The following is a 16,628-nucleotide window of genomic DNA, read 5'->3' on the forward strand; positions in this document are numbered from 1 at the left end:
GCCTTCTGCATACGTGTCATGGGCTTCAGGATTTGTTTGGGCATACACAAAAGACCCTTGCTTGAGCCCTAGATCTGTTTCATATTCTTGCGTCACCATTGTGACAGGAACCTCAGATGGGAACTTTTGTTATCCAGGTAGTTTGTGCTCATGGGGCCGAAGGATGGTCACACCACACAGAGCTCACCACTGTTGTCAGAACAGGCTGAGAACTCCTGCTGCTGTACTGAATGTCAGTCGCATACCGCATCTTCCCGTGTTCAGTGAAAATACCACAAGGCCAGCCAACAAAAAGTCCCCTAAAAACGTCAGGCAAATCAAAGCAGAGAGTATGTATAACTGCCATCTTGTTTTCTTTGTGGCTCTCTAAAGCAATAGTGTCTGCTAAGCAAGCACCTTGTACATCACCCTGGAGGGAAACGGGAGGCCGGGTTAGGTGTCTGCTGATTCTTGGCTCATCTACACAGAAGCTGTCCAACAGCTCTGTAAACATCCCTCTTCCAGGACAGGTGTGCCCTATTTTCCTCTTTAATTAAAAATCACAGTATTAAACTAAACCAGAAGAGCTCAGCCTTATTCTGGAAATTAGTCATGAAATTAGTCAGGAATAACTCCTCCTGAACAACTACATGTATAAACAAGCCCTAAACAATATTTATATTGTCTGAAAGGATGGGGGACACCATCACGGATGAAAATGACTTTCCAATCCCCCAAGAAACATGAAGTAAGGATCGTCGTCTTCCAGCAGGGGACGACGACCGCTGCCCATCCCACATCTGGCCATCTCTGTTGTCCCTGCCGGGCCGCTGGAGCCGACGGCGGGGCGGGACGGCCCCCGCAGCAGGCTGAGCGCTGCAAGCCAGGCGCGCCGGGCCGCCGGCACAGCCGGGGCGGGGGGCGGCCCTTCCCCCCGCCCCTCACGGAGGGCCGCTCGCCCGGGGACACGCCCGGGGACACGTTCGCTACCCCCAGACTGACCCACAGCAGCTGCCCTTTCGCTCACGGTGCAGCCGGTGCCTGCCTGCCGTCGCAAACGGCCCCCTCTCGGGGCGGCGGCCGGAGCCGGGGCACCAGCGCGGGGCGGCCCGGCACGCAGGCGCGGCCACCGGGCGCGCCGCAGCCGCCGTGAGTGACGAGTGGCGGCCGCCCCCGCGGCCACACGCGGGCTCCCCCGTCCCGCCCCGCCCGCGGCCCCGCCGCCCCTCCGCGCCTGCCGAGCCGCGGCCCCGCGGGGCACGGCGGCGGAGCGCTGCGCGGGGCGGCCCCGGCGGTGCACCTGGGCGGTGCGGCGCGGGAGGGGCGGGGCTACCTGACAGTGACTGGCAGCTCGGCGGCAGCCAATGGCGGCGCGGGGGAGCGGGAGCCGGGAGGGCGGGGCCGGGCGGCGCGAGGGGGGCTGCGCCGCGGAGCGTGTGCAGCGCCGCGGGGCCGCGGCCGGTGTCGGTGCGAGTGAGGGGAGAGACCCTGCGGGGGGGAGAGACGGATCCGGATCCCGATCCCCATCCAGTGCGGCGGCGGCGGGAGGAGCCGGAGCAGCCGGCGGCGCGCCGCGGAGGAAGGAAGCGCAGGGCTGGCCGCTGCCTGTGCAACCTGGCTGTTCCTGCTGCCCGCGTCCACTCGCGGCTTTTCCTGCCGGCGCCGCCTGACAGCCGCCCGCCGCGGGTGTTGTCGCCGGGGTCCTTGGCGGGGGGGGAAAGAGCGAGCCGTTCTCAGCAGCCCGGAGGCGTGATTGAAAGCGAGCAATAATTAACTGGAGGAGGAAGAGGAGGAGGAGGAGGACGGGGGTGGAGGAAGACGAAGGAGGAAGGCACCGCGCGGCAGAGCCCAGCCGAGCCAGCGAGCGGCGGCGGGACGCGGCAACTTCGGCCGCAGCGGAGGAGCCGGAGCCCTGACCGCAGCGGCGGCCGCCGCCTCAGCCCGCGCCTGCCCTGCCCGAGGGGGGAGAGCCCCGCCGCCTCCCCGGCCGCCGGACATGTCGGAGCATAAGGCCGTTGATCCCAAGTTATCGACGACGGACAGGGTGGTGAAAGGTGGGTGCTGCGCCCCCGCCGCCCTTTCGGCCGGGTCGTCCCGCCGTGCCCCCGGCTGGGGTCGCCTCCGTCCCCCCCCTTCCCCGCCCCGGGCAGGTACCGCGGGGCTGCCGGCGGCACGGCTGCTGGAAGCGGCGGGCTCGGCCCGGGGGCTTGCGCCGGGCCCCGGTGGAGGGTTTGCGGCTTCCCTCGCCTGCCCGCCCGGCGCTCCATTGCAGCATTTCCCCCCCTTCCTCCCCCCGCCGCCTCCCCCTCTCGCCTTGAAGGCGTTGCACAGGGCTGGCGCGAGAGAGAGGGGGAGCCCCAGCTTCCTCACCCGCCCCGGTGCCTGGGGGAGAGGGGGGCAGGGCTCGGCCCCCTCCCCCAGCCCGCCTGCTCCTCCGGGCATCCCCCCTTCCTCCTCCTCCGCCTCCGGACTGCGCCGCCCGGAGCCCCCCCGCAGGCTGCGCCGCCGCTTGTCACAGCCGTTCGGCTCCCCGCATGCAGCAGGGATGCCTGGAAACCGACAGCCGGGGCTCCGCTGCCCCCCGACCGAGCCCCCCTGCGGGAGGACCGCCAGCGCTGTCGTGTCGTGTCGTCCCCCCCCCGCCTCGCTCCCTGCAGGGCCGCCCCCGCGGCACCCGCGGCGGGGATGCCGGGCGCGGGGGGGGGGCCGTGGCCGTGGGCGCAGGGGGGCGGCGGGGCGCGGGCGCTGTGGGAGGTGGCGAAGGCTGCTGCTGCCGCCGCCTCCTCCTGCTCCATCGCCGGCGCTTACCGCTGGCCCGGCCTGCGGGGATGTGAAGTTATCCCGCAGCCGTACCGCGGGCCGTGCGGATGTGCGTGGGGGGCGCCTGGCACACGCACGGACCGGCTCCATGATTCTCGCTCGGGCTCGGAGGTATGCGTGCGCTGCCAGCCGCGGCCCTGTAAACAAATTAAGAGTTTGGATTAACAACATATTGTGCCCTGCGGTACAGATCAAGGTCTTACTGGGGCAGTGCCCGATTCAAATCGCACATGTGCATGAAGTGTGTGTGTGTTCAGTTGCTTGCCGCGCGCCCCCCGCCTCCCCCGCCCCCCCCCCCCCCCCCCCCCCCCCCCGGCCGCACCGCAGGGTGCACTTGGACACCGTGTACTTCACCTGGCTGGGTTATAACTCGTGCACCAGTACAGCATGCTATGGTGGAAAAGCACAGATCCTAGATGCAGTATGCATCCTTCCAGAACCCAAGAGGCTGTAAATTGAAATGGCCTTGGTGTATATATACGCTTTTGTACTTACGTGAGTGTACACCAAAACTGAACACTCAGTGTGTTATTTGGAAAGGCATAATACTTATATTTTTGTATTTATATTTGTACTTACCTCCTCGTGCCTTTTAGCCTCTTACTTATTTTTTTTTCCCTCCAAGTGAAATTGTAGATCTTAAGATGCTGTAAGAAATGTAATTACAATAATTTTTAAAAAATGGCTCGGGAATTCACCTTACCTTCTTTCTAATATCTAGAATATTTACTACTGTTGTATCACGCTAAGTGTAGGCTTTAGAAGCCTCAAGCATCTATGTGTAACTGATGCTTATCTTCTGTAGAAATAACAAATGACCATCCCATTGGGAAGACATTTTCACAATTATGGGATGCCTAACTTATTTTTTATATTTTTTTATTTATTTTATTTAATCTGCCTTGGTCCTAATACGTGACCAAATGTCCTGATCTTTGCCGTGGCAGAACTTCCTTTGGCTTAAGTCCGTGTTCATTATGAATAGGAATTATCTCTATGTTTACAAAACCCTCAGTAGTTTCAGCGCATCTTAATGTGTTTTGTCAGTAATTGCTTTTTGCATTTTTCACACCTGTAATGTCTCAAACGTCTGAAGGCACTATTTCTAAGAAAACTTACAGTATGTATAGTTAGATATTTTTATAAAGCAACTAAAACAGAAATCAACTTTGTAAAACTGAGTTAAAGTATTGAACAAAAAGAACAGGACATACATGCTGCTTAAGTGTCCATCTCACCTGGTAACTTGTCTCATAATGTTAGTGTTTCAGTGGAGATGTGAAGATTTGTTTAACTGGTTCAGTCCTTTATTAAATATTGAAATCCTTTCAAGGTCTCAAAATAGCATCTAAAGAGAGTAGTACACAGTAAACAGATTCTTAATAGGATTATTCCTTGCTGTATTGTAGGGACTTTACACTGCCTTTGTGTAGGTTGTAAGGAAATAGAGTAAGAAAACAATTGGTGGTAATACTAATAGATACAAGACAAGATTACTTTGTGTCTTTCCTATAGGACATGATTTGTACCTTCTTGAGATAAGCAACTGATGAAATAGGTTTGCAATGTTAAATGAATAAGGAATAATTGTAAGAAAGAAAAAGGCACCTTTTAAGCATCTATACAAGCGGTTGGAGGGCCTTGGTATTTTAGAGAGGAAAACCAGATATTCCAGTGTTGGTGAGAGAGAACCTGTGAAAACAACTTTTTATTTTTTTAAGTTGTAATATCATAAAACCTTACTTGGAAAGGAAATGTTTTTAACATATGGATGTAGGCTGTGGATTAAACTGTCTCTTCTGTTTGCATGTGTGGGCTTTTTTTGCTTGTTTTTATTGTTTGGATTTTTTTTAAACCCTTTAAATTTGCTGTTGCATGACAGGAGATGTCTCTTTCTAACAACAGTTCTGGGCTGGCTGGTGAAAATCCTGTCTTGGTACTGTTACATAACAGTGAGGTGGTTTTGGGGGGGTTACGGTTCCAGCAGCTTTGTGCAGATTGCTTGTGGCTGAGAACTGCCTCTTCGGGGGGTTGCTGTGGGTGTGCTTTTTTTTTTTTCTTTCCCCCCCTCTTCTCATGCTTAAAAAGCTCAAATATACTGAGAAGTAGGGTATTTCCATAGGTGAGGACCTCATCTCATACTCATTTTGCTTTGCTTATTGAATTGTCTGAACTGTACTTAAACTGATTTGAATCAAAAATAAATCATGCTTTTGGGAGAAAGGGGAAAAAAAGCTTAGGAGTCCCTAATGCTTATAAGGTCCTGGTCTTCTCCCACCTCTGTTATGCAGCTGGTGCACTATTACTTTTGATGGTTGGAGTGAAATTTTTGGATCTGACACTGTTGTGCAATGAGCAGTGTGAAGAAGTTGAAGTCTGTGTGTGACATTAGACTTCCAAAAGCAAATTATTTTTTGTTGAAGTTGACACAACTGTGTTCTGTTGACCTAAAGGAAAAGTATGTGAGTCCAGAGGATGCAGTTAAGGTTTGAGAAGTAATTCTTTGATTTACTCTTGTGCCCTTCTGAAGATGACATGTATGTCATGCTGCGAACTAGACAATTCACCTTTACTCTCTGCATTTTGTGATCCTGTAGAGCAGTAACAGTTTGGTCTGACTGCAAATACAGTCACCTGTACGTTCAGAAGTTTGCCGGAGCAAGGCTCAGGACAACATACTGTTGCAGCAAATGCTGACTTGATGTACTTACAAATTGAAATTCCTTGCTTTTTTGTTAGAGGGATGATGCACCCTTCACCTGGACAGAGCTGTTTTTAAGTTCTTGTTCTCCTTTAGGACTGAGGAAGCTATTCCTTATCTAAGATGCTGTTAACTCCTGAGACTTGCCAGCCAGACCAGCCAGAGTGTGGGCTAGGTGGTTCTTGTGAAGGTAGTAATACCTGTTCAGGAAAAACTAGACTGAGGATACTAGCTCATTCCTCATGGGTCACATAACAGCTGTCTGATGTCAACAGCTTTTGGTCACTACTGACATAAGCAAGATTTGAACCCCACCGACCTGGAGGGAAAAGCTGTGTATCGTGTTACTTGACCTCCTTAAAATATTCAGTGTTGCGTTACTGCCTTCTAGAAATACTGTTTTAAAGCAGAGTAATCTCAAATAAAAACTTTGAAAGTGAACTGGAGTAGTCATACAAAGAAGTAAAGTCAGTATTTCTTGGAAATCCTGCTGTTAACTAGGCACAATAATTGTTGTGATTATTCTAGGCAGATCAGATGGTTATGTGCTCTTGAGTGGTTTGGGGTTCCCCCCCCCCCCCTTCACCCCTTAAAAGAAAGTGGAGTTTTAATGAAATCTTTTTATCTCAGCTGTTTAGATGGGTCGCTGCCACAGCTTGTGAACCTTGGTCTTGGTAATCTCCTTTTGTGCAGTGTGTGCGGAAGTGTCCGCATATCAACAATTGACAACACCCAAAAAACCTAGACACCAGCCTCTGCTGCCTCTGAATTTCAAACTGTGTCATTGTTAATGGTCTTGTAGTGTTCATGCTGTTCGTTGTTTGTAATATAATCTGAATGCCAGGTCATGATCAATAGGTTAGCCATCAGTGTCAATTTCAGGTTCGTGAAAGGTAAAATTGCTGTCAATAATGGGAATCAGCAGTGAAGCTTAGAGTTTCCATTAGTCCAGGGAGACTTGTGTGTACTCGCCAAAGGCTTGTGCTCTGGGCTGGAGTCCTGCATCGGTGTGTTGCAGAAGCCTGCCTCTGTGTCTCTGAGTCAAGTGTAATTCTTCCAGCATAGGTGTATCCTGCGTGGTGCTGGACTGCTCTTCAGAAGTTTTTGAGTAATTATGTGATGACCTGAATGTCAGTAGCATTGGTGAGTTTGGTATGTATTTTGGTGTAAACTTGGGTGTTAGGAAATGTAAGACAAGGTCCAGTGTTACTTGTATAGTTACAGCTGTCCAACGACAACAAAGTAAATGTTTGTGTGCCCCCTCTTCTGAGGGTGCTGAAGATTCAGTATCTGCCTGATCCTCATAAGGGAAAGGAAGTAGTTGTTTTGTAGCAGTTCCTGTTGCCACAGGAAAGCTGACTCTACTTTTCTTTTAGTTTATTTATCCTCATAGTACTTAGGAATTACTCACCTGCTCTGAGGAAGCCTAGTCTGTGTTTAAGGAGTGTTATTAGCTAAAGAACCCACCTTCAGCTATGCCAGAAAGGTGGCACTGCTACAGGTGGGGATTATCTGGTCTCCGCCATTCGCTTTTACCTTCATTCGAAGGGATGGGTGTGCTTCCATCTCAGCTTTGGTAACTCAGTAATTGCAGATCCCCTGGTACCTTCGTGAAGCAAGTGATACGAGATGCATCTGAGGGCAGAACACTAATGAATGCGCTTGCATAGGCTTTATGGTTACTTAATAAAGAAAATGAGGCTAGCTTGTTATTTTCTTGTACGTAACAGTTTTGTTCTTATCTAGTGGTCAAAACTAAGCCAATATGTGTAAGACTAGTGGATTCTGTCAGCTGAATGTGGCTTGGGTATTGCAGTCTTTTTGTGTTTTACATCACGTAAACCTGTAGATATGTGGGGTGGGTGTATAACACTTGTAAATGATTGTGAATGTGGTAATGAGAAACTGAAACAAAACCAAAGTGCAGAGCTTGACAGTTATGCTTGTGTAATAAAGCTGGTGATTTGTTTTGATTTGTGAACTCACTGAGCCTCTTAGTCATTAAGATCACTCTGTAAATAAGCCCTTTAGTGAAACCAGTCCTTTGCTGTATAGGCAGAGGGGAAAAACCATGCTTGTGCTGAAGGCTGCCTGCCTTATGTAGTTATTGCTGCACTATAGGGGTGGGTGGCTTTTCTCATGCTCTGTATTATGAGTGGCTTGTTGAGTGTGCTGAGTCTCAGGACTGATAGGACAAAATTGCCTTGTTTGTTTGAAAACCTTTTGTATACTACTAAATTCCACTTTGGCTAAAGCTGTCTTTTGTTACCTGCTCTTTTTGGCTGAGCCTAGGAGGAGAGCTGGTGCTTTTGATACCACTGGTGGTGGTAAGAAACTTAAAAGAGGAGTTCGTGCTGGATGTTATCAGCATTTACATTAATTGGAAACTGTGAGCCAGCTGAAGTCATTTTCCATAGTGGGATGTTGTAGAGAACAGTTGTTTCCTCTCTCCTATCTGTTCCCAAATTGAATGGTATCTACTTCCATTGCATGCATCCCACTTAGAGATGATAGATGTTGCATGGTTAGAGATGATAGATGCTTGTTTTTCTGTGCAGATTGTGGCAGGAAGACCAAATGCAAAATATATTTACCTTTGATTACATAACTTGATATTTTTAAATCATTTTTTTGTAGTTCCATGGCTTCCAGAACTTGTCACATTCCTTTCTGTCTGTTATTTCTGAAGGGTTTTTCTGTCAAAAGTAATTTTGAGTAATGTCAATAAATAAGTACCTGTAGCTTGGAAACTCCAAACTCATGTCTTCCCCCCCCCCCCGCAGTTTATTCTGTTTTGCTGAGTGGCTCCTACTTAAATTACACAGGCAGCACTGTAATTTAAAATTTGCAACTTCATTTAAATATGAATATTAATACATCCAAGGTTTCCCAATAATGTTGAAGCAGCATGTAGTGGGGGATATTTCCCTCTTTATACCTTCAAAGAATGTGGAGAAAAGTACTTCCTTAAGAGTATTTTAAAATACAGAGATAATGCTTAACACTTTTCTCAAGCATGCCATAAAAGAAGCCACAAGTTTTTGAAGTAAAAGCCACTTCAAATCATCTTTGTGAAAAGGTGCCTTCCTACATTCTTTTGTATGTGGTTTCAGGAGTCAAATGCAAGTTACAATTGCATAATGGTTCTTCAGCTGAACACTTAAATCATTTCCTGTTCTGATAATCCGTCATTTACCCTGACTTTCCCCCATAAAACATCATTTTATGGCTACTCAATCAATAGTGGTGGAAAGTATCATCCCAGTTCTGAAAAATATTATAGCGTATGTGCAGCCTAGGTCACATCAGTGCGCAGCTCATTGAGTGATCTGCCACTTGGTTTGTAGATTCAGATGTATTATTGCTGGATGTTGTACCCTGGGTATGTTTTTCTTGTTTTCCTTTAATTATTGAATGAAGGAAGAGGTAAAAGATCATATATGCAGAAACAGGGAGACAATAAGTGCTATGATAAATTTCTCTTTTAAAGATAAAAATCTGAACTACTTACCCCTACCCTATTTACTGTTCCACCAGAAAGCTGCTACTGCTGAAATAACATCTCCAGAAAACTACCTCCTTGACAGCCATTTACATGCATTTTAAACTGATACCTATATTTACAAGCAAGGTTAGTCATGTTAATGTTGATGTGGCAATACTGCTGTATGGGGAGAATGTGACTGTCTTATTTAAGATTGAATTACCATGCCAGCATAATCTCCAACTAATTTCCAGCTAATACCATGTATGTTTGGAGCAGAGTGGAAAGGCACCAGAGGTCAAACCCAGTGTTTTTAGTTAGAAGTTAATTCCATGTGCTTAAGGTGGAGGTGGTGTGCTTTCCTTTTAGGGTGTACTTCATGAAGTTTTGGAAAACGTGTCGTTCGAGGATTGCCTACCACTCAAACTTCTTCCTACTTCAAAATAAAGCTGTGCTGTATTCAACTTGTTGCAGCTTTCTTTTCGTTTTGGCAAGTTGTGTGGTGTTTTGTTTTTTTTTTTTAATACTTCCTCGTGTTTCAATATGCCGTTTCTTTTCCTGTCTCTTCCTTTCCTATACTTCTGTAAACTTTTCTCTCCTTATTCTCACACTTACTGCTAAGTACCTCGAGCAGCCTAAGCGCTGGTAGTTGTGATTTGGGGGTGCGTCCCTACACAAGAGGTTCACCAAACGTGGTGTCTTTCCTTTGGTGCATCTGTAGGCCCATGGGGAAGCATATGAGAATAGGGGAAGTGTATTCTGCCTCTTCCTCAGACTTTTGTGTTAATTCTGCAGCTAGCTGCTGACTCTGTGGCTTTCTTCGCAGTGAATAACTCTGCTATCAGTGTGCCGCTCAAGCTCTACCCAACTTGTCACAGAAGGATGTCTCTATTTTGCAATTCAGCTGCTGCTTGCAGGTTACTTAGCAGTAACATTGAAAACTCACAGCGTGTGACTGTTAGTTTCAACTCATGTAGTTTGCAGAAAGCTGTGAGGGCTAGCAGAGACAGTGGTGTGTTTTGGTTAACTTGAGAAGAGAGGCAGTGTCAGCACTTGTGCTTTGGTGTTTTTGTAGCCCAGCATAGAAGTTAGTTAGCAACTGCAGGTAAGATTTGGTAAAGTTGGTAATACTTGGAAAAAAATGGGTTATGCAGATGTGATTCTGCAGACAGTCTTTAACACTCACTTTGGGCATTGTTCAGTAGGCTTAATTAATAGAATCCAAACTACAGGCTTTTGGCCTAATTTAGTGTGTGATTGGATTTTAATTTTTAATTTAAACTTTTGTGACATAGATTGTACAACTTTGTTTAATATTTGTTTTCACTTGCTTGATAGTGACAGCCCAGTAATTGTATGGCCACATCAAGCAAAGTTCCCAAGTTCATGTTTTGAAGTAGCCATCATTTGGAAAGAAATCCTTTGCAGCCTAGTTAGATGGCCCAAAGCGAGAAAAAGAGGTGCAGCTTCTAGAGCTTTTTCCATTGCTGCATTTGGTTCTAAGTACCGATTTAAAGATTACTTTTCTCTTTCTTTGGGTAGGGATGCTCTGTTTTTATTGTGTTTGTTACTGAGTCCCACATTGGTTCCTATGAAAATGAGTGTATGTGGTGGTAGTCTTTCTGAAGTGTTTGGAATTCCTCTTTGAAGTGTTTTTATCTCCTGAAGTGGAGAGACTGGTAAAATGAATGCTAGTTTTCTTAATAAATTAGTGATTTCCTTGGTAACAGGGAGGGGAAAAAAACCAAACCAACAGTGCAGCAGCTTGTGACTTCTTTCTGGTCTATAGATCTACATGGGTGATTTTGCAGGGGAAAGCATATGGCTGGAGAGGAACATATACTCATGTATTTTCTCTAGAAATGACATGAAATTACTTGAAATAGTATGATCAGGTCCTGTGGAGATTTTTTGTGGGAATACAGGCTTTCCCCTAGCTTTTTCTCCATCTGTCAAGGAGTAATGTGCCAGTAGAGAGAGTTATACCTGAAAATTCTTTCTGCCTCTGCGTGGAGTTTTTTATATTTTAACCTTTTCTTTGTGTTTGTGTATTTGAATCCTTATGAAAAATCTGATTTGGTTCATATATAGTGCTGTTAACAAAACAAGTAAAAGCTTCTAGATGGGGAAGCCCACCCAGTTGTTGGCTCCAGAGAAAAGATGTTTCATCATCCCTTTTGGACTTGAGATAGTTTTACTCAGAACACCTCTTTTCAATAACAAATTTGGAATTTCTTGCCTGCATTTTGCTTTTATTACTGGAAAAGACAATTTAATACTTTTTTTTACCATAGGTTTTTAAGCAGTTTAACATAATTGACAACTTGAATGCAGAACCATTCATACAAAATCCCTTCCTATCACCCCAAACACAAAAAAACAACCCGTGAACAGAACTTTAAGAAAAAAATCAAACAGGATTAAAATAATTTTTTAGTCTTTTTTTCCATGATGCACGCCAAGTTTCAGTTTGATGTAGATTACAATGGTCATACTGTGTTACAGTCTTTGAAAAAGTGCAACTGGTCATTAGCTGCAATGACACGAACAGCTGTAGTATTTTATAACAGCTGGGAACAATCTAGTTCTCTTCAATAACTTTCTTTTATTGTTCCTTTCATGCCATTTTCAAAATGAGAAAGTCAGATTATTGTATTTGTTCTCTATTTTACACCAGGGATTTCTTCATAGGCAGTGGTGGCAATTAGGTATCAAGATATGTCGCTGCTGTTTGTGACTTGGAACATTTCCCTCTGCAGGACCTGCTTCATAACCTGCTGAAATCTGGGGGAGTTGGAGTCTTTTCATTAACTTGAATAAACTGTGAATCCATTGTTGTCATCCTAGAACTTAATTTTGGCTTTCCTTTTCCATGCATGATTTCTCTTTGGTTTAAACCGCTTTTTATATCTGATCTTACGTAGCTTAGGACAGGACAGCACTAACTCTCATTTAACACTGAGCTGAGTGCAACTCTACTTTGCAGTGCTGTCATCTAGCAAGTGCAAAGGGTCCTGCCTGTTTGTAGGTGGCTAGTTTCCCAAGAAATCATTTGCTTTTCTGTTGCTGTGTCTTCAGAAGTGTAGTCTGGAATTTTTCTATGTATGTATGGTTGTGTTTTATTGGTGGAAAACCAAGTAGGAACCTTTCTCATGTGCATTTTTTTTGGATCCCCTATAATGAGTTTTCTTCAGTAACGAACACATCTGCATTGCCTTAAATAAAATCTGTTTAAACTTGTTATTCTGGTGTAATAGAGTAACTCTTCATATTAAAATCACACTGGTAGTACTAAAGATGTGCTCTTAGACCTCCGCAGGAACATAATCTTCCCTGAGAGACCCACTGTTCTGTGTCACACGAATGGTGGTGGCTGTGATTACTAGAGAGGAGCCTAATGGCATAAACAAGGTGTGTTGGGTGTACAGTTGGGGACTTCAGGGAAGAAGTGAAGAGCGCAGTACACAAGGGTATGTGTTCTCAGTGCAATAAAGTTTTATTTAGGGAATCCTGTCTAGTTTAGAAATTAAAAGCAGAGAGCTGTTTTAGGAGTGCTTTGCCTGATGAATTATGTTGGCTTAGCTGAATATCTTAGAGGTGGCTGTGCAGTAGCTGCTAGGGAGCTTGACTGTCAGTGAGCAGAGAACTGGCAAAGGTAGTTGTGTGAAATTTTTAGTTACATATTCTGTGTGTATAACTTTAAAGTTTGGTTTAGATGGTCAATGAATGGCCTTTCTGCATCTTAAAATTTTCCTGAGATAAAGTGCTTAACTGTTTCTGTTAACCATGACAACTTTTAAGCTGTTTGGGCTGAACAGAGGTTACTTTAGGTAGAGGGAGGAAAGGAGGAGTGAGCTAAAAAAAAAACCACCGTATTTGTGTGCTACAAAACAGGAAGAACCTGCATTCATTTCAGTTGACAAATTAGTTCAGCTTCTGGGCTGTTGACCACCTTAGCAGGTATGAGGTTGTTTTCTTTATCATTTAACCTTCTGCTCACCACTCCACTGGAGAAATAGCGTATCCTTAATTTTGATGAATGATGTGTCAAAGAACCTTTCTCAACAACTTGTAACTAAAAGGTATTAGCTCTGACAGCTTCACAGAAGCACAGAATGGTTGAAGGTAGAAGGAACCACTGGAGGTCATCTGGTCCAGCCCCAGCTCTCTCAGCCTTTCATCACAGGAGAGATGCTTCACTCCCTTAAATCATCATAGTGGCCCTTTGCTGGACTTTCTGCAGTTGTTCCATATCTCGCAGTTTCTATGTGAAATCTAAATGTAAATAAAAGTTACTTTATACGTATGAAGAGCTTGCACGTGAGGGAGAAGCATACTTCTTTGCTTTTTAACAAGGTACTGCTGCTTCCCTGGAGCTCTGAAACTCAGGTGACACCTACCTCACATGCAAATACTGTTTATGTCCCACATAGAAGATGAGGGATTATCACTTCCATGAATGAAAGTCTTAAATGTGCATGAATTTTTTGGGCAGTATTGACCTCACATCTTGTATCCTGTTGGCACAGACAATACATCACTGCAGGATATTGTTTGTATAACTTAGGCTAATCTTGAAAGTACTGTGAGTCAGAAAGTTACTCTGCACTTATCTTTGTGGTTATAATTCAATGGCAATGACTTCTGAATGTGCATTAGACTCTTCCCCACCCACCCTGCTCAGCCCCCCAAATGAGTTCAGTGCAGGGCCACAAAGATGACGATGGGACTGGAGCATCTTTCACCTGAGGGGAGGCTGAGCACGCTGGGGCTCTTCAGCCAGGAGAAGACAAGGCTCAGGGGGATCTCACCCATCTGGGAGGAAATGAAGAAGGGGGAGGAAGGCTCTTCTCAGTAGTACCCCATGACAGGGCAAGAGGTGATGGGCTCAAACTGACAGTTCTCACAGTAAGTGAGTTTTCAACACTGACACAGGTTGCCCAGGGAGATTGTGGAGTCTCCATGCTTGGAGATATTCAAAAGCTGTCTGGAGGTGGCCCTGAGCAGCTATAGGTGACCCTGCTTGACCAGGGGTGTTGGACCTGATGGCCTCCAAAGGTCCCCTTCCAACCTCGACCATTCTGTGATCATCTGCTGAATTCTTAAGTGGTTAATTAAAATGTGGTTTTCAATTCACAGACCTGTTGACCAAACATGAAATACAGAAATCTCCCTTCAAAAATGAAAGATTGTCTGCTAACGAGGTATTCTACAGGAAGAATGCTTTGTGTGCTTATGAGGATCTTATTTTGAAGATATATTGAAAATACTTATTTTGAAATAGCAGCAAGATATATTGTATTGGGAAATTATTCATATTTTTTTAACTGAAGCATTCATATGTAGCTGGTAGTGTTCCTGGCAAAACATTTGCACAGATCACTCTTGACAATTTTCAGAATCTCCCGAGCACATACAGCTCTGGAGTTTGGTGTACCTTGAAAGCAGGGACAGATAGTATGCCCACTGTACTTGCTTTGAGCAGCTGTAAGAAAAATGGAAAAATGCTTTTATGTAAATCTTTCATACTTATTACTAATGCTTCTGACATGACCATCAGAAAGGTCCCTTCTCTAATTACTGGATGGAAGTGGTTATCTTTTACTAGTCCTTGCTTAATCTGATTTTTCCATAGTGGCATGACAATTAAAACTGAGGGTGATGGCAGTCGCCTTTCAGCTCCAATATTCTCTGGCATATTTTTTTCTCTGCTGCTTTCTTGTGCTTTTTCGTTTCCCTCGGAAGATGCATGTTGCCCTGTGAGGCTGACTAGGAAATACCTAAATATTGCACATGTGAAAATAAAATCAAACCTGTGATAAAGGGATCTCTTGATGTGGGTGACAGGAAGTAAACATAAGTATTTGGAAGAGTTTGACTGTGGCAAAAATGTGCTGGCTGCTTCAGAAAACTTAGAGCCTACCACACCAGAAACTTCAGTAAGTTCTCTAGGTAGGATCACCTTCATAGATAATTAATCTGGGTAATGGAGATAATTTTTTTTATAGTGAAAATGCAGCTTCCGGGGTTGCTCAGTTGATGAGATACATTTGAGGAAAATGATAGACATATACTGTAATTTAAAAGTCTGAATTGCCTTGGTGCTCATAGATCATACTGTATAATAAAAACCTGGGGCGACATACATACCTATGAAAGAAGCTTAAATCCATGTGTCTTTGCAACACACTGAACAACAACTGGGAAGGGGACTTACTAGTGCAGCTAATAAATCCTTGACCTAATTATTTGTAATTAGAAAAGCGTATGTCAAAAGATCCCTTGTTCTGGAGAACTTCTGCTTGCAAAAAGGCAAGTAGTGCTGAAGAGTTAAGCATCTTTGAGGCAAAAGAAGGAAAGAGAACAGTTGAATGTAGATATCATGACCTGGAAGTATGACCCTGGCAACTAAACACGCCAAAGGAGCTGAAGAGGTGCTTTGAATAGATGGAAATGAAGAGCAGATGAGAAAGCCCAGCAACCTCCAGGTGCTGTTAATAGCGCATCTTCACCTCCCTGAAGCATGAATGACTATTCCAGGAATATCTCTTCTAGCCATGCTGCAGGGCATTTCTTCCGAAGTGGCTCTGATGATTATGCCATCTTCTCCTGCACAGGTACAGGCCATGCAAAGAGAAGGCTTGTTTCAGTAAAGTGGACACCTGCCATAGTCACAAATAAGTCACCAGAGGAAATTATTTCTATGGATTATATTAGTGAAAAAACTTCTTCAGAGTGGCCATAGAGGAAAAGTTACTCTATAGCTATTCAAACATGTCTTTATTTGTGAGGGAAGATATATGATGCTGGGATTTATTGTTGAATCTGCTGTATCCTGATGCTCTGATATATCGGGCAAGATTAAAAGCTGACTTCAGTTTGTACCATGTTTTGTCTGAACTGATGATGCACGCTGCTTCCAATTAGTAATTTTATCACCAAATATTAACAAATTACCATGGTTTCACAAGGCTTCTAAAATTTTTGCTCAAAGTCTTAATATAACAAAACTGGCAAAACTAAACCCTGGTTCTGTCATGATTCCCAGAAAATAGAGGGCTGTGTGAGGGCAGTGAATTCTTCCCATGCCATGCAGGGGCAAGAATTTTAACTGCCTCCCTAAAGGTTTAGCAGAAGCATTTTTTAGTTTCAAAAATGCAGGTTTCATCTTTTTTGAAAGATAACTGTTGGCAGTAATAACACTTTTTCTAATGTGCAGAGCAGCTGAGTGAACTTGAAGAGCTGGTGAGATCAGATGTCCTGTCTAGCTAGGGAATGCTACAAAATCCTTTCACTCTGTATTTTAACTGCAGAGTGAATTACCTTCACCTGAGTTTATGCTAATCCAGTACCATGGATTATTTTGGTGAAAAACATTCCTTTCGAAGTGTTCTTTTTTCCTTCTGAGAATTGGTCTTTTAGAAAAGCTGTATTTTCTTTACAAAGCCTAACAGAGCGTTTATAAACAGTAATCTGTAAACACAGGAATAATACATGGCAACTGTTTCTTTGCTGGAGTCCTTGTTGAAAGTAATGCTTTTGTTTGTTTTCACCTTCTGGACATGCAACATCAAATTTCTTGATGCGTATCTGCCAAGCTTTGTCAGATATATTTTAGGTAAGGTCAGCCTTCTGAGAGTTTCA

The 16,628-nt window shown here is 44.9% G+C and overlaps 1 protein-coding gene across 2 annotated transcripts in view; it reads left to right on the forward strand.

The window, feature by feature from the left end:
* Nucleotides 1-1,386: 1,386 nt before the first annotated feature.
* PPP3CA (protein phosphatase 3 catalytic subunit alpha) overlaps nucleotides 1,387-16,628 on the forward strand; it is a 195,828-nt gene continuing 180,586 nt past the window's right edge. For both annotated transcript variants that reach the window (XM_040598681.1, XM_040598690.1), the window contains exon 1: nucleotides 1,387-2,033. In XM_040598681.1, the coding sequence (XP_040454615.1) occupies nucleotides 1,976-2,033 (58 nt within the window). In that variant the 5' untranslated portion in view covers nucleotides 1,387-1,975. The remainder of the gene's footprint in view (nucleotides 2,034-16,628) is intronic.

The sequence above is a fragment of the Falco naumanni genome, chromosome 1, assembly GCF_017639655.2.
Source record: "Falco naumanni isolate bFalNau1 chromosome 1, bFalNau1.pat, whole genome shotgun sequence".
NCBI lineage: Eukaryota > Metazoa > Chordata > Aves > Falconiformes > Falconidae > Falco > Falco naumanni.